Source organism: Epinephelus lanceolatus, chromosome 22 (assembly GCF_041903045.1).
Source record: "Epinephelus lanceolatus isolate andai-2023 chromosome 22, ASM4190304v1, whole genome shotgun sequence".
In the NCBI taxonomy this organism is placed as follows: domain Eukaryota; kingdom Metazoa; phylum Chordata; class Actinopteri; order Perciformes; family Serranidae; genus Epinephelus; species Epinephelus lanceolatus.
Genome location: NC_135755.1, coordinates 23,280,921 through 23,299,682, shown reverse-complemented (window position 1 = coordinate 23,299,682; position 18,762 = coordinate 23,280,921). Strand labels below are relative to the sequence as shown.

Sequence of the window (18,762 nt, the reverse complement as noted above, 5' to 3'; positions counted from 1 at the left end):
AGCCTGCAGTCCAGCTGATATCACAGTTTGAAACAATGAATGAATAAATGTATGGCTTATTTTCATGTCTGGTCTTTTATATGGGCCATCCCTGACAAGATTCTTCAAACGCTAACAACAAACTAAACATTCCAGCATGTTAACCCACCATTATCTTACAGCACAATACATAAATGTCAACCAAACATAAACTTGTACATTATCTAAACACAACATAAACATTAACCTTCTTACAAATAACAGTAGTGTCAGTAGTTCATTATTATTGAAGGGAAGACAACAAAGGTCTTGCAAGATGTATCCGAAATGCTGTTTTTCCCTCAAGCCTCTGAGGGGGGCGTGTCAGTGTCTGTGCTTGATTGACAGTTTAGCTAGCAGGCTCATTTGCTGCAGGGATACAGAAAGACAAAGTACACAACCGTAGCTTACAAGGCACTGACAGGAAGCACTCTGTCAGCAGAGATACTGAAGAATAGGAACCACACCATCACCTAAACTGACTGATCTTTGAGTTTTTAAGCACTTTAATGAGCTTATGTTACACCTGGCCAGCAAATTTGCTGTCGTGCCTGCTAACTGACTTTAGCAGTGCAGTTTTCTGCATAGGTGCAGGATGTGATGTGTTTGTTTCTAGATAAGAAGGAGGCATTAGCTAGAGAGCTAGACGGGTTGTTGCTGTTCAAAGTCTGAGAGTCCTGCTGTCTTGTGGAGCATGCTGATGACCGTCTACCTGTGACTGAATGCTGATGTGACTGTTTACGGCAAATATAGTTTCAATGTATTAACATGGGGGTATGTATTTACAACCCTGATTCCAAAAATGTTAGGATAATGCTTCACAAAGGCTTTTCGACATACTTTAGGGGAAATACAATTCAACGTGTCAGGTTTTTTTTTTCACTAAACATATTTCCAATGCAGCTTATCACTTTTAATTTAGACCAGACATTGGTATTAACTTAATAAAACCACACACATTAAGAAATCATAACATTTCAATCCATAAAATTATGGGCACACTGAAATTTATGTAATACTCGGAGAAGTCTTTGTTTGCAATGCCGGCTTCAAGATGCTTCCTGATTTCACAGTGGGATTTTGGCCCATTCTTCCACACAGACAGTCTTTAAATTTTAAAGATTTTTGGGGGGCCCACTTGTGAATCTTGAGAAATAATTGCACTTTCATTTCTTTAACAGTTAGAGTCCTCAGTTCCCAATTGCTTTCTGAGTTAAGAGAGAGGGTGATGTAACACAGTGGTAAACATGCCCTTATCCCAACGTTTTTGGAACGTGTTGCAGCCATCCAATTCAGAATAAGTATATATTGACAAAAAACACTGAAGATTATCAGTTTGAACAATAAAAATACTGTCTTTACACATTGAATATAGGTTGAAAGGGATTTGCATTTTCTGTTTTTATTTGCAGTTTACACAGCGTCCCAACTTTTTTTAGAATTGAGGTAATATATACACATCCATATAGATACCCGGCCCTACTTGTTTGCGATTATCACGTGGGGAAAAAAATGGTAAAGGGGATACTTTGATGATTCTCAACCAGCTCTGTATCATAACAATGCGGGTAGTATGTGTAAATGAACTATGGTAAACTTCACTCCATCTTACCAGCAACCAGATCTCCCTGCTTATTTGCCAGTGTATATTTGCCAGGTGACGCTGTCACATCATCTATGGAATACTTACTAGTTCACAAGCTGCTGCTTGAGCTATAAATTGCATTTCCACATTTTCTTATGCTCACCAACATGGACACAAACAGTATAAAAGGGGATGAAAAGAGACCTGCCCCCTCTTTCTTTTTCTCTCTCAAACTTGGACCAAACTCCAATCAAACTGTAAAATTAGGCAGTGTTGATCAAATATGAACAAAAATTCTGTTAATGCATTATCTATTTCTTGCCTAAATGTATGCAGAATCATATTTTAGTGTACTGTTTGGTTGTAATAGGAGACTCTGGGAACAGGAAGTCAGTGCCGTACTGTTTCGTGTATTGTATACAAAGGGAGGCTGGAAAAAACCCCTACATAAAATGATAAAACTAAGCAGTGCTTAGCATTGCCTTTTTCTTGTTTTAAGAAACATATTACAACTTACTGTTTAACTGTAATGCAACTATATTTTTTTCAGACAAGCAACTTGCACTAAGTTACCCACCAGTGGGAGCTTTTATTGGTCCGGTGCTTCACAGAGCATTCTGGTAGTTGAAGGTTTTCTGCCTCCTTTACAAAAGCAAATGCCCCAGCCATTTTTTCTCTTTTTTCTCTGGCCATACAGCACCAATATCAAAAGTCTTTGTATCTTTCTACAGCATAGACAACCTAGTTATACGAAAATACCATCTTTACAGCAGTGAACTTCTTTAACCTCCCTGATTCAATAATACATAGCGATAAATACTAAAGTACGTAGCTGGATATCGACGACTACATAATGTTTACATTTTCATAATAAATGTGGTATTTTAAAATAAAAAAACTGTAGGTTTTGGTGGCTGAATTAACAATGGACCTACAGGGGGAAAAAAACAATATTATTTTCCCAGTTGAGAGGCGAGATAATTGCACAGGGAGGCTGTGATTACCAATGTGGATAAATGGTGGTGTGAAAGGGGTGAATCTGGACATGTGGAAACTGTTTTCCCCCACTAATAGCTGAATAAGCTGCTGTAATCTATCAGGCTCTTGTTTTGTGCCGGCCGCTCTTTTGCTCAATATAACATGCATAAAGGATCATCCTTGCTTTTTTGTGGATGGACAAAAATACACACACTGCAACATATTGGAATAAATGCTCCAGCACGCCGAACAAGCTTCTGGAAATGTTCATAAACACTTCCATTTATATAACACAAGTAAAGCTTTTATCTCAGTGTTTCCTTGAACAGCTACACACACACACACACACACACACACACACACACACATGTCTGAAAGAGTTGTTGGGGTGCCAAGTGTCGAGGATATAGCACTAATTAGAGATTGGTCTCTTCAGGGGGTCTCTCCTTTTAATGATCACCATACTAATCAAAGCTCCTTTTCCATTTCCGTGTCTTTTTCTCTCTTTCTTTGTTCACTGGTGCTCCACCACGTCCAGCCACACGCCAGACTAAACACCCTCTTTCTTTTCTCTTCTCTCCCCCACAATTTCTCCCCCTCCCCATCCCTCTGCACTGTTCCATAATTTCAAGGTCCTTGAAAATCAAGACATATTTCAGGAGGTGCAATTAGGTTATTTCTGCTCCAGTTGCCGCCATGTTCCACAAAAATGTATTTAATTTTGTTTTGCCTAGGCCGCACTTGTCTTTTCTCCCTCTGTTGGTTGGTCCCACGTGGGTAGCCGGTTGGATGAGCGCCAAGTCCTTGCACCTGTCCCTCAAAGAGAGACAAACACACACACACACACGCACACAGGCCTGCACACATGCAGAAGAACAAGCGCACACTCACGCAGCATCCTGCATTGTCAAGGTTATAAGATAGCATAGCAGCTTCCTAGTAGGAGGGAGAGAGAAAGCGATGGAGACAGAGAGGAGACACTAGGGAGGAGATTGAATAAGTACGAGAAAGGAGCACAAAGAGAGCAGACAAGTGGTTGAAAGAAAAAGAGGGGTGTTGAGAAATGGAACCTGTAATGATGGCGTGGGAGACTCATGAGCACCAACCGAGGGAAATGATAGGGAAAAAAAAATGAGGGAGATGACGAGAGAATACAGAGAAAGAGAGATGGTAGCCTGCGTGTCCTCCCCCATCCTTAGGCACATGCTATTCAAAGCCCCGTAATTTGTGTCATTAATTAAAAAGCTGATGGGATGGAGTTAAGGGGTTTGCACTCTGCAACTCCTTAGCTGAGAGAGAGGAGATGGGGAGAAAAAAAGAGGGGGGGAAATATTGCAAAAAATATTGCAGCCATTCCACCATGAATCTCTATTAGCTGCTAATGATACCATTCTGATACCTCTCAACCATTAGTGTGAAATTGGGAAGCGTTAATTATTCAAATGGAAATCCATACAGCTGCCGCTCACATGACGGGGTCGGGGCTCTCAGTCGCTGAGGGTCCCCATTGTTAGCAGCTCAGCGTGTGTCTTAAGCAGAAAGTAGACGACAATAAGTATGCAGAGCGACTTCTCAGGTGCAAATTATATTTGAAATTATGCATTATCTGAGCAAATATAGTATGGACTGCATTATGCAGTGGCCATATAATTGAATTTTACAGGGTATGGTATGACTGAACAACGGGGTGCCTCGGCATTGTCTGCCTGTATTATCCACTCCATCGAAGCTGAAGAATGTGTGCACGAGTTTTGTCCTTGTTTTTGATTGTAATGATAATTTCACGACCGTGAAACTATATATTATTTTAAAGAGAAGCCATAATGTAGGTTGCTTGTTCAGCTTATTGAATTTGGTTATGACAGATTGACCAATTATGTAAGCTGCGGCATCAGCCATGTTGCCTTTATGTGTTTGGCAGGGTGAACCATACAGCAGCCAGACTGTTACAAGCTGCACGCACACGGTTATTGTTTTGACCAGACATGTTGCCAGGATGCGCCCCAACCTGGCTTAGAGCGTGTGTGTGTTTGTTTCATGTATACTATGGCCTGATAGAACACATATCTGATCGGCTGTTCCCATGATTGTAGTAAATAAAAAGGTAGAGCAGTGAAAAGAAATATAAATTACCCGCTAATCTAAAGGCTGTTTCTAGATCTGTGTGGGCAGCAGTTTTCTATCTCTGCACTAATCCTGAGATAAATCTATTTTGGGAAGTGAGTAGCATCGAGGTGACTTAGAGCCAGTGGCACTTAACCCCACACTGCTTCTCAGTGGCCAAAAGATAACAGCGCTTGCCCTGGGCTGCTTCCAGGTGTGTGTATGTGCATCTGTGTGAAGCTGGGTGCTGTTGAAAAAGAGCATTTGTAAATCTAATTGATGTACAATAACATAACTTTTGTCAACTGGCAAGCTCAGGAGATCTGTAAATTTTTAGGGGATTTTCCTTTCTCATTTCCAATAATGATACTCCCTGCTTTGGGTTTGCTTTGGCATTCATGGAGGGCTGAGTACAGCTGGTGATTTTTTTTTTTCCCCTCTCGGAAAATGTGCCAGACCCTTGTGATTCTTGATGAGACATCCAACTGTCTTTCCCATTGCAAAAGCAGAACGATGAGCTATTTTCTTACGTCACTTTTGTCCGTCAAATTGGTGCAATTACTTGTAAAAATCTAAGTGGCAGCTGAAGACGTACTTAAGTTGCTGAGATGTCAAGAGCTTGCAGTGCCTCTTTCGCCCTTAAACTCTGACCTACTGTCGTCCCCAGACCCGTCATAAATTGGTGTATTTTTTTTCCAAACTGATCAATCTCACATGGCCACTCAGTGCTCATCGTCCCTTTTTTTCAAATAATTAGCTCATCACCTTGTTCAGTGTTTTAAAGTTGATTTTATTGAAACGCAGTGTGTTTGAGAGTGGCGCAATTACCATTAACATCACCATACAATTCAGTCAAGTATCTCTATTAATTGTAATACTGTATACCTTCAAATGATTTCTAAATGAGCAGATCGTAGGTAAAAAGCTGCTGTTTTTGCTCTCAGCCATTATGAAAACTGATTATGTATAACACAGAACACCTAAGGACATGCTAGACTGTATATAACGATAAATATATGCTGTGTCCTTGATTAGAAGCACAGACATACGATCATGTATTATGTAGAGCCTATGAATGAGGTACTCCATGGTCTGCTTTGTGATATGGAAAAGGATGTAACCCTTTCACAGAGGTGACAGAAGCTCTGAAAGGACTCTTACTTTTTTATTTGTATTTGTGTGCATATTTTCTAATAGTTTCAGTCTTCGCAGACATCAGAGAGAACGACAGCAAGAAGGGAGAGAATAGGATGAGATGAGAGGATGAGAAAGCTAAGTGCTTTTTAGTGACTCAATGACAGGCGTGACCAAAATCGCATTAAGGTCACAATGGAGGTGGTGGGGTGGAGTAAAGAAGCTTCTCAAAATGAATCAATTCTCCGTCTCACTCTGCTTGCCCTGCCGCTCCGCTTCTATCTGTGACGCCATAAACGTGGATGTCAGAGGCTCGTATTGCAGGTGTATTTCAGCCTGTATTGTATGTGTAGTGAAACATGAGTGGATGTAGCATGAACAAATTGGTTTGAGTGCACTAAGGGGCGACATTGCTGAATCCAGCGGTATCTTCTGGTCAAGCGACGGGGCCACATACTGTACAGTAGCCCCGGGAGTGGCGTATTTCCTTGTCGGGGATTTCATCCAAATCCTTTACTCCCTTCTCACACCATCTCCCCCGGCGATTGCGTCGTATACCACTTCTCACATCCCTGCCGCTAATGCCTTTTTCTATAGATCATTACCCTCCTCTCCCCTCGCCACTGTTAGCAATCGCTCAATCAGAAATGCCGGCCTCCCGGTGGCCCCCACTGTGTGGCCCGTTGCTCATGGGAGGTGAAGAGGCTTCGATCGGGGACGTTTGGCTATTTACTTTGATTTGATCGATGGGCTCCACGTGTAGTTCCAAGTTATTGGCAAATTTGAGTTGCCAGTAATGGTGATTCAGATGTAGCCCGGAGCTGTTGTTGCCCAGGCTCTGTATGGACTTATCGTGTTTCAATGACAGCTGGAGTGTTTGCTGTTGATGAGGTGCCGTGCTGTACCAGTGTACAATTTTATGATCTGACAAACACAGACGACTTGTTGAAAGCTTCTCCCCTCCCCATTATTTTCCTCTCTTTTTTGCTCTTTCCCCCGGCTGACACAGCTCCACCTCACTCGCTGCCTTTCATTGGCGCGGCGCCTTGCATTAATATTGTTCTCCTCTAATAACTTTCCCATCTTTCAAAGTTTACCCCGCCCGCCCCTACCCACTGACCTCCATACCTCACTCTGTTGCACTCTCCATTTAGAGGAGAGGACTCTTGTAAGCCCTGGTAACAGAGGTTAATCCTCTCTTATTAGAACCAGGATTACTGGAGGGGAAGGGACAGGACCAGCAAAATGCCATGACTGACATAAAAAGCTTGTCCACAAGAGGAAGCAATACATATAGTGTGAGCAGAGTTAAGATGTAATAGCCACAGCAGTTTTGCAACAGGCTTTCAGTATACTTTTTGAGCTGTAGAATCAAAACAGATTCAACATTTCACTGACACCTGCAGCAGTTCACATTTAATAAAGAGGTCAGACATGAAAAAATACTATTTTCTTGCTTGCATTCACTTTATTCAGGTGCGTACTGTATTTTTAAAGCTGGAGAACACAGTGCAGCATTTATCAGCAAGGGTGTAGCTTTAGTTTCAACGTTGTGGGGGGCACATATGAAGTGGGAGATTTGAGGGTCCTCCACTAAATGAGCGTCAAACACTTAATTTCCTGCATTCTGATGAATGTTTATGCACCAATTTGTGTATTTTCCGCATCAGTTTATGGTCCTCTGCTACATGTTTTTCTTGGGAATGGGGGGCTAGCTCTTGCTTCCTCCCCAAAAATCTATGCCTATGTTTATCAGCTAAAGAGATTTCCAACCTAGTCATCAGAAGAAAATATTGGCATTGTCCATTCCTGCAAACCACAGATAGGTTACATTTGTACACTTTATACAAATCATATCAAAGTTTCAACAGTGACATAAAGATAAAAAACGACAACCGGCCAGCCCCCTCAGTGTAAAAGTTCATGTTACAGCCAGGCAGTCCAATAATGCATCTGACGCACTCTCACTGTAGTTAAAAATCCTTTATTAATACATGGCTAGACCAACGCGTTTCGACTAGAGAGTCTTCATCGGGGTGTGAACTATTTCTACAGTGACGTAGTCCTGATTACATTTATATGAGCTGACTTTCTCATCAGGAGGTAGAGGGGATTGGCAATGGCATGACGCTTAGGCAAGACAACCACTGTTCAAGATCAACAGACAACAGAAGGGGTTGTTTTTTAACGAGAGCTCTATGGTATTACCAGCCAAGATTGTTCCACCAAAAGTGGGTTTCTCTGTATGTGTTGGTAGAGACCAAAACAGAGCAAAAAAATTTTTGCACTGATCTTCAGATTAAGGCCAGTTTTGTTCTGGGTTCATTGGATGTGCAAGCATGCAATAGTTTGCTAACATGTTAGCCACACCAGCTAATTCTGCTGCCGTCAAATGAACAAAAAGTACACTGCGTACACTATGTACTTAACTTGCATGAATGCCACAGCTGTTGTGCACTTATTGGAAATGATGATCACAACATTTGACCATTTCTTTATCGTCTTTTTAATGGCCAAAAGCAACCCAATGGAGTATTACCGCTAGCATTTGACCATGATTGTCACCAGCCAAAATATCTGCAAGCTTGTTTGATTGCTCACTGGAGCAACCACAGCCTCTGCCACCATATCCACAAGTTTGGTAGTCAGTTCCATTCCACACACTAAATATTCAGATAAAGCCATAGATTGTGTCGTATTAAGATGCTGAGAGCTGTAAATTCACCACTGCTAAACAAAAGGCAGAAGATAACCTTATCTGAGAGTCTGACCAGCCAAAGCCTTTCTCCCTCCAGGCAGCTGCTTCTGTCATACCCAGACTCGCCCTGGGTCTGGGTCTGGGTCTGCAGCTTCCTGTAACAGAGAGCAGCTTGTAAGCGAGGAGTGCTCACTCCGCAGTGAAATCTGGGGACAGAAATGAAGCGCACTGCACACTGACTGACAAAAAAAAAAAGAATATCAGTTGACTGAGGGGTCTCTGACTGATGATTTGAATTTCTGACTTTCAGGGGACAGCTCTAGTTATAGGGACACCATGCGGGTACTAACACAACATTTTGCCAAACTCACCTATGTGAACGCATTTATGCAATCAAGGCCATACTTACGATTCAACATCAAGGGCATTTTAATTCATTTTCATCACTGATAGTATCCCTTCTACATTTTGTTTAGGTCATAAATAACAGATTATCAGTTTGAGACTACAGCTGTGCGTAGTGTGAAATGTACCCAATTTGCATTTGAGGTGCTTTTTTTCCTCACAGTTGTACCTTAAATTCAAAGCTTGCTTGTAGGTGGCCATGTGGTTGAATGATCGTATGGCTATAGAAAAAGTCATGTACTGTACATCTGTTTTTCAACATTCCCATCACACAGCCATCTCTTAAAAAAAAAAAATTGTACAATTTAAGACCTGATTAATCTTCTTTTTTCCCTACAGGCTCATGCGTGACGCAGTCCTTTTTTTTCTCCGCCCCAAAAGCTTACGATTGAATGTTTTGTGTGTCTCTTCCACTAACCCCGTGCTCTTCTTGTACTGTTGTGTGACTGTTACAAAATAAAGACTTTTCCCCAGTTATTACATCATTAATCTTTCTTTTTTTCTTTCTCTCTCTTCCCTTCATGCCTAAAAATAGAAGTGGAACAAAAAGGTAACTAAATGCCAACAACTTTTCTTCTTCACCTGCATTTCCATTTGGGCATAGGCTTGCATTTATTGTTTTTTTGTTTTGGTGACGGGATGCTAAAGCGGGTCTTTGACATTTTCTAGGTCCGTGCTCATTGTGTGGTTCATTGGTGAGCCTGAACATGTCATTCATGGGGAAAATTAAATTGTTCAGGGAAATGGTGGTAGAAATATACCTTATGAGCACAGTGCTCTCTTCCATTTAATCCTGTACATGCTGCAGCATCCAAAACAGCGAATATTGCACTGGACCTTCATTTCCTGTTCATCAACAGTCTCACAGCTCTTATGACATTGCCACATTATGATAATTCTTTAGGGTAAGGTCATTACAGACGTGCTCTCCAGTGAGATCCTCTAACTCTGCGGTGTTTTTATTCCCTGTTATAACCCAAGATTATTCCAGCTCTGCTTTATCAGCTGCATAATATTAGAGGAGAGGGCTATACAGGATGATCAATAGTTTGTCCAATAAGCTGTCAGCATTTTTGATTATAGCTCTAACATGATGATGGCTATAACCTTCAGGGACTCACCAGTCAATACTGGAGACAGATCATAGCAGTCATATTCTTACTTTATCAGCACTGCATGCTGCTGCAGAACATATGCTAAATTCTAACTTGTGCCCCAGGAGCATTGTGTTTGTAGTGTTACCTTTTGACATGAGCTGGAAGTACAGTCCTTCGTAAGGCGTTAACTTTTAGTGTGTAGGATTTAAGGGAATATATTAGCAGATATGGAATATAATATAGTAAGTATGTTTTCTGTAGCGTAAAATCACTGAGAATAAGAATGGCTGTGTGTTCATCACCTTGGAATGAGCCGTTTATAGCTTCATAGGCAGCGGGTCTTCTTCCAGCCATGTTTTAACAGCAGCCAAGAACCAACAAACCAAACACTAGGACTTGCACTAGGACTAGTCAAGTTTTCACATTGGCCATCGTAGTTAGTAGCCCCAACGAGAAGTGAGCGTTGAAGTTCTGTGTTTTTACCTGTTCAGATCCACGGTTTTTTATTTTTTATTTTTTATTTATTTATTTTTTTTTTGGAGAGGAAGAAATCTCTGCAGAAAAACTTCCTGAATATCTGGCTCCTAAGTTATCAGAGAAAAATTGTGAGCACACGTTAGCAGGTGCTTTGCTAACCGCTGTATATGCTTTAGTCAGTGTTTCTATCCGTCTTTAATCACCTGGGGTCTCATTTATAAACAGGAGGCCCGAAAGAGGCGTTCACCACCTCCCATGCAAAAGTTGTGATCTATAAAATCAGACTTGATGGGAGAAACTTTGACCCATGCTTACGAACATTTTGGAGACCGGAAATTGACGATGCAGATGGTGAGGTGGAAGCCTGATTGTAGGAAATGTTGGATATTTTTTGGCGCATGCTATTTTTTGTCCGTGGATACTTTTTTAGTATGGATTCTAAGAGTTGTTTTATAAATGAAACCCCTGCTCCATTTGTTTTAAAGAGGAAAAGACCTCTCTGGATTCGACTCATGCTAAAAACCTCCTGAACGCTGAAGGAATTCTAACCGGGGGAAGTTTCAGCTGGTTGCAGTCTGCAATATTCATCACTAGATGGCACTAAATCCCCCTAAATGTTACACTCTGTTCCTTTCAGTCAAAGATGGAAATAGAATCGTAAAACAAGAGTCAAGACTTCTGTTTTCATAGCAATAAATTTGAGGTTTCATAGTAGTCATTAATTAATGACACATCACTGAAATCTGTGGCAAAGAGAATGAGCAATGAAGCTGAAGGGGAGGGTTCCAAACATTTTATAGAGACGTCTGTGCTGCTGAGGTATCAGTTTTTGTGAAATTCCCCATGAAAGCCATGATTGCTTTTGTATCACTTCTCTAATATATTTCATGCGCTCCTCCATGTTTGTGCTCACTTAAACAGCATATTTTACTGAGCCCAGTGTGCTGTCAGTACAAAGCTTACCCACTCTGACCTTGTACCCTAGCACATCTCGTCTTCTTCGACCTGTAGAAACAGCCCTCTTAGCATTTAGTGGAGCAACTGCTGAGATGTGTGCCAAGGCGCTATGTCAACGGGACGCATCTCGCCACATTTTTCACCTGCAGGTAGACAACATGTTTAATCTCAAGAGATCACAAGGGGAGAAGAAGCCTCTGTTTTTTTGCTGTCTCTTTCTCCTCCTTCCTCCTCGGAGCGTGCAGCTTTTACCTCTCCACGGATCTGCGGCTAGAAGCTGTCAGCGCTGTGTCAGGCTCCTGGCCCATTACAGTGAAAGGAGCCTTCACACACACTTTGTTTTTATATGATGTGATGTACTGTGGGCCCAAACCTGTGGAAAAAAAGGGAAAACTGTATTGTTTCTTTCTATCAGTCTTACACTTGGGTCAGTATTTCTTTTTCTTCTTTGAACACTTTGTACTGAATAATTGTTATCCATTGTTTTGGTAAATATAGTAATGACATGTCATTTTTGTTTTCCTGTTCTTTGTTCTCCTGTTGTCGCTTTAAGATTCATATTTTAATTCAAATGTTTAAAATACTCTGAATTTACTGTCATTGTAAATCAAATGTCATCTTTTGAGAAAGACAGAAAATTATAATTGCCTCAGCTCCGACCAAGATCATCCGTAATGAACTGAAATCAGATTCTGCAAACCGTGTCCACTATTGACCTGCTCCAGCTGGATTGCCTTGGCCTAGCTTTATCAGATTTGAGTAAAAACCAGTTCACATATAATTGGTTTACTGCGTGTTGTGTTGTAAATCACGCCGCAGACTAAAAATGTCACGTGGGTGAAATAATGGACAGGCAATCATTATATAGATGATGTAATTACTGTGTTTTTGTCTTTTGTTTTCTTTCCACTGAAGGGCAGCCTCAGCCAATAATTATAGTGTAGCTGTTTATCAAAATCTTTTAACTTTGGGTTTGTCTCTTTAATACTACTTATTAAGAGCTGCCAGCGGGGTGTTATAATGGAAGAAAAGAATAAAACCTTTTATTTTATTTTTTTTTTCCCGCTGATGCAATTATATTTAATTTAGTAGATATGTACTGAGAAGCCACTTTGTAAAGGGAAACAAACTAAAGTGGTAACATGTGTGTAAGTTCATGTGGGCGAGTCAGTCTAACTTGTTTCTGCTTCACATCAACTCACATAGTCTATTCACCCTTCCCCACAGAGTCTGTTCCTTCAGTGACATTGTAAACTAATTGCTCTCAGGCTCAGAAACTAGCTGAATTAGAAGTATCTCATACAAAAAGTGTACACTGCAATAAGTAATTGAAACCAAAACAGGACATAGTTTGAAATAATAAATATTGGGGGTTTGTATATTTCCTGTTTAATTTTAATTTGCACCATCAAAACTCATTGGAATAATCCAGTAAATTACGTTACTCTTATATTCTTTGTTTGGCAGACTGTAATCTTTCCTTCATTTAATTGAAATCTGATCACCCAAACACCAGTGAAAGGGGTGCAACTAAATATCTTGGGCCTTTACAGTAAAGAAGATTGAGCTGCAGATTTCAGCGTCAGTGTAGCTGCATCCAGTTGCTGTTTTGCCTATTGAGGCTTAATACCTGCCAATGTAACTCTGTACTTGTCTTTTCCCTATTTTGGCTCCTCAGTATTCCTGTGCCCAGGGCTTCTGCGCAGGGTGTACCAGAGTGAGCACCTCTTTGAATCGGACCACCAGTCAGGAGCCTGGTGCAAAGACCCTCTCCAAGCCTCTGATAAGATTTACTACATGCCCTGGACACCCTATCGCACCGACACATTGACTGAATATTCCTCCAAAGAAGACTTCATTGCCGGAAGGCCGACGACAACATACAAACTCCCGCATCGTGTTGACGGAACAGGTTTTGTGGTCTATGATGGGGCGCTCTTCTTCAACAAGGAGCGCACACGCAACATTGTCAAGTTCGACCTGCGGACTCGTATCAAGAGTGGCGAGGCCATCATTGCCAATGCCAACTACCACGACACATCTCCATACCGATGGGGAGGGAAATCAGACATTGACTTGGCTGTTGACGAGAATGGCCTTTGGGTGATTTACGCTACCGAGCAGAACAATGGGCGGATTGTCATCAGCCAGCTCAATCCCTACACGTTACGTGTTGAAGGGACCTGGGACACAGCTTATGACAAGCGCTCAGCGTCCAACGCCTTTATGATCTGCGGAATCCTCTATGTAGTTAAGTCAGTGTATGAGGATGATGACAATGAGGCAACAGGAAACAAGATTGACTACATCTACAACACAGAGCTCAGTAAAGATGGCTTTCTGGACATCCCTTTCCCCAATTCCTATCAGTACATCGCTGCAGTGGATTACAATCCCAGGGACAACCTGCTGTACGTTTGGAACAATTACCATGTGGTGAAGTACTCTCTGGACTTTGGAGCATTGGACAACAGACTCGGTAAGGCCAACTTGTTTTGTTTTTTTTCTTTACTGTTTTAATGTCACATTCAGTACCTGGGTCAGTGCAATTCAGTGTGTCAGAGCAAAGGGTAATGACAACAGAATGTCAGACTCTGAGATGCAAGACAATTAGGATGCTACTGTGTGTTTTTTTATGATAAATTAGAGAGATGGAAAAACATAGACATTTGGTTTTTCCCATTTATTGTGGGACAGGGCTCACATCAAATCGCTATCATTTCTGCAACAAGATAATGACCATTGGTCCATCCAGCCACCCTAAAATTTTGTTCAGAGGGCTGTATTCTCCCCAAAAAAAAAAAAAAAAAATCTGGTCTATTGGCACAGACTTTTAAATGGCTTCCCATCTTTCCAAGAGGATAATTCTCAATCATTTTTGCGCAATCCACTGACCTTTCCTCAATATCAACTATCTTTCCACATGGCCACAACAAATACTATTGAAATGTAACCACCAACTTATCAGTTCACAATGAAAATGTTACTGAGCTATTTTCATAATCCATGGGTAGATTGCCATTGAGTTTTCCTGATACATTAATTCTCCCAAACGAGTAAATAATTTTGCCTGTAATGACCCATTTGATCTACACACATTCCCAAAACAGATTCAATTTTTAGCCTTTTTACTTGAAAGGTTCAAAGAATAGCAACAATCTCACAATGTTGTTTGTTCCACCACATACTTTTGTGTCGTGGGATGCAAAGAAATGACATGGCAGACTTTACACTTTTTTTTCTCTGTATTTTGGTCAAGTAGAAAGACATGATATAATATATATAAATAAAATGTAGCACCTCGAGGCAGTGTGGGCTGGTGATAATTGCCTAGTGTAAATTGAATGCTGCTTAATGTGTTACCTGTGTATTTTTAGTTGACTGCTAAAATGAAACTGCTAAAATGAAACAAAGTTAAACTCCAGATAGATACTATAAATAGATAGCTCTAATTTTGTTTTGTGTCCATATTTCCGTGTAGTGTATGGAGTATGCCTCTACTCTTCAAGGCAAAGAAATGCATCTCTTCATGAATGGATACAAATGCCACTGCAGAAACAAAAGTAAAATTTGAGTGTCTTTGGCTATCCAAAATTTTGGGATTTGCCCATGGAGCAGCACAGAAACTAAAAGAGGAACTATAATATGTGGTAACAAATAAGTGGCCAGGTCGGCCTGCCAGGTGTGTTGCCAGTTTTGTGAAATATTTTGTCAAGAGATGTATAATCCGCCCTACACGCAATCTATATGTTACACAGCTAGCATGCTACCAATATTAGCTAGCCAAACATGCCATCAAACATTTTACTTAAAAGAAAGGTATGAGTAGAACAGTATTAGGCCTATATTCAGCAATCTGTTAGCAGATTTGTGTTAATGCTAACTTCCTGTACACAGTGCTAGCATGCTATCCGAAATCTGATGCCAAAGTTCCATTTTTTTCCAAGTATTTGAGGCAAACCTCGACCAAAAAAATAACAGAACTAGTTTCATGAACACACTAAACAAAGGGTAGTACTTGCAGAAATCTATTGCTAGCATACACAGTGCTTTTTGGAAACAAGGCAAAGTGTACCAAAAAATGATTAGCATAAAACTGCAGTTAGCACTCATTTGATAAGTTTTATTGTTTCTGTTTCATTGATATGAGAAAATGTTTATCATTCACAAAAATAATGCAAGCTGTATTATTGAAGTATATGACACATGAGGTGTTCAACACTGCAAGTATTGCACATTTCGTTTTTCAGCCACAAGCTTAATCTTTTACTCACCCTAGCTGTTGCCTTTGCAACAAGGAACAAGCGACTGCTCACATTAGACTTCCCAAAACTCTTTTGAAAAGTCTAATTTCTCCACTCCATTGTTCTTTTTATAAATTGGTGCTTGTTGGGAAGCATGAAATGGAAAAATGAACCTGTTTTGACACACCATGGTAATTCTTTGCGCTATCTCATCAACAGCTCTAGTCAAAAATGTCACAAGTTATTTGACTGTGAAGTCCCTACCTCTGCTTTCTCCTCTAGAGCTTTCTCTACCTGCCGCTTGCCAGTTTAATTTATTTTCCTTTCGCTGGCTGCTACTCTACCCCAGATCTTTTTTATACACTGAATCCTGCTTCAACACACCCCGTAATATATTCATTCATTCAGTGACCATGCTTAGAGTGTTTGGTTTTGATGATACACAGCTACCCTAATATAATTTGTTGTAGTTAAGGAGAGTGAAATGGTGTTGTTATGTGCTTTTTGTATTAAATGATTATCCATCACTCTTTAACAGTGGTTCACAATGATCACACGCACTCGCATGTCCGCACACGAGCACGCATTCACATGCAAATGCCGAATTCTCAGTACTAGACTTCCCAGTGAGATGTCGAGCTGTGTGTTTGGCTGCTGTTGTGCAGAATAGGCTGCCCTCCAAAGAGGCTGCTGCATGAATAGAGATAGTAAAATGTTGCATTAAGTGGATGGATGGAGTCAAAGAACAAACATAAATGTCAGATAAACAGAGTGATAAGAAATGAAAGACTGATTGAATGGACTGTAAACCATTTAATTTGATCAACTCCCAGACCAAATACAGAAACAGAGCATGCAGACTGGTGGAATCAAGCGTTTTCAGCTGTGCACATTTTCCACACAATTGTCTCACGAGGAACCTAATTGCGAGAGAGTAGGATAGTTAACACGAAATTGGATGAATCGGTACCAGTGTAGACCACTTCACTGCACACTGCAGTCTGTATTTGCTGCTGAAATATAATGTTTGAGCCATTAACATGCTACTTCAGTGAGGATGCGCAGAGATTAAATCGCTAAATGTGATCGGGGAGAAATGCAAATTGCGGTCACAGGAACAACAATGGATGCTGTGACAGAGCCACAAAGATGTGGAAGAGGAGGATTTTGAACCACATGATTCACATATCCTTGAACAAATAAGAAAGCTGAAAACAAAATTTTACTAGTTTAATCTTAAAAGAAAACTTCACCTCCCAAATGACCATTTAGATATCAGTTAGTATGCTATATTTATATAATAATTTCAGCTGTGTGTTTTCAGTGTTTTAAGGGTAAGGGATTCAGCAGTGTCACAGAATGACACAGACTACTGATTGTGGCAGTGGTAGATCAGCAACACCCATGTTCGGCGAGGTAAATTTATTGTTTTTGTCAATGGAGTCTGGCTTTAAAGAGAACATGGCCAAGCTTCACTTTCAGTTCCTTTCCCCATTTAAAAGTTGTTTGGGAACTTCTGGGCATACGACTGGACAAATGAGACTTGGATTATACTGAACGAGTTGCGAGTTTGCAAACCGATGTTTTGATATAGTTTTGCTGTTGTTAAGTGTGGCCCCCATTGACTTAAGTTCATCAAAAATTTTCTATGTTTTCTAACCATGAAAGCATTCGAGAAAAACAGTTTTCCTCACAAATTCAGCGTAACACAGGGTGAACAATGGTTGTACAAATGGTCATCTAAGGGGTGAAGTGTTCCTTTAAACAAAATTATTGACTTTTAAAGAAAAACATTAAATGTTTGCGTTAGCACATTATCGAGAGACTAAAGTCATGCTGCCAACCTGAGCTTTTGAAATTCGATCCAGTGTCAGTGATCATCATGCCTGTTAACACTCCCAGAAAGGTGTCATTCTGTGATCGCTCTAACACAAGCTCGTTTCCAATTCCACGAGCATGCATGACCTGCCATACTGTTGGAGCATGTATATGGGCAACGGAGCAAAAGGGAAATGGCCAGGCCACAGCTTGGGCCCACTACCGTATGCCGATCCGCATGGGCCAGGACACAACACCTGCTACAGGGCATTAGGCTGGGACAGGGTAATGATATCTGGAATTGCACAAAAAGCTTTCACATATTATGTTGTGTCTAATTGGTAATGATTTGAATGCATTTTTAGCAAAGGACCTTTTAGTATCCCCCTTATTGTTTGGTAGGAAATATATGGGCATTGTTTCTTTACTCACAAAAATCAACAACCTCTTTAACATTTTATGATATTCATGAAATGAAATGAAATATTCCCCTGCGTTTAAAATGCTCCGTGCAATAATCATGTGCTTATCTGTGAAGCTGCTGAAGTCTCTTTAACAGAGAGAGCAATATTTTTGCCCAAACAGGCTGTTTTCAAGGACAGATGATCTATGCCCAAGAGTGCTTCCATGACAACTCCATTGATAATTAAATTCACTGAATTGGTGATAAATGAAATGTGCCGCACAGACTGCTATCAGCAGGCAGATATAAAAGCTCTCTTAACCATTAATCCACTTTACATGATCACATTCATTGCAGAATATGCAAGGACAATTGTGAAACTGCTCTGTGGTCTTCTTTTAAAAACATAAAAGAAAGAACACAGCATATACAATACTTGAGTAGCTGGTAGACGAAAGATACCTTGTCCTATCAGTAAATGAAAATTTTACAAACTCATTTACACAGGCCACACTGGCCCCTCTTGCCGATCATATGACAGTTGTAGGAATAAATTGTCTCCCGACTATCCATGACCCACTTCTCCACATCCACCGTTTAGAGTGTTCTCACCTCTTCCATCATTGTGGTTATGCTCAATCATCCCCTCCACAAGTTGAAGGGGTTTGTTCGTGAGACGCAGAGGATTGCAGACACCTTTAATTGGCATTGCAAAAAGTCAGTGTCAAGATAGCAAGTAGTATAGTTGCCACTGACCTGGCAGGCGATCACCCCCTCAAAAAAGGCTATTATTCTATCAAAACCAGCACATCCCATCACCTGAACAACTTCTCACTGAAAGTACA

General features: G+C 40.7%; 1 protein-coding gene across 10 annotated transcripts in view; it reads left to right on the top strand.

The window, feature by feature from the left end:
* LOC117246452 (adhesion G protein-coupled receptor L3) overlaps positions 1 to 18,762 on the top strand; it is a 322,005-nt gene that overhangs the window by 198,010 nt on the left and 105,233 nt on the right. For all 10 annotated transcript variants that reach the window (XM_078164394.1, XM_033610365.2, XM_033610368.2 and 7 more), the window contains one exon: positions 13,131 to 13,931. In XM_078164394.1, the coding sequence (XP_078020520.1) occupies positions 13,131 to 13,931 (801 nt within the window). The remainder of the gene's footprint in view (positions 1 to 13,130; positions 13,932 to 18,762) is intronic.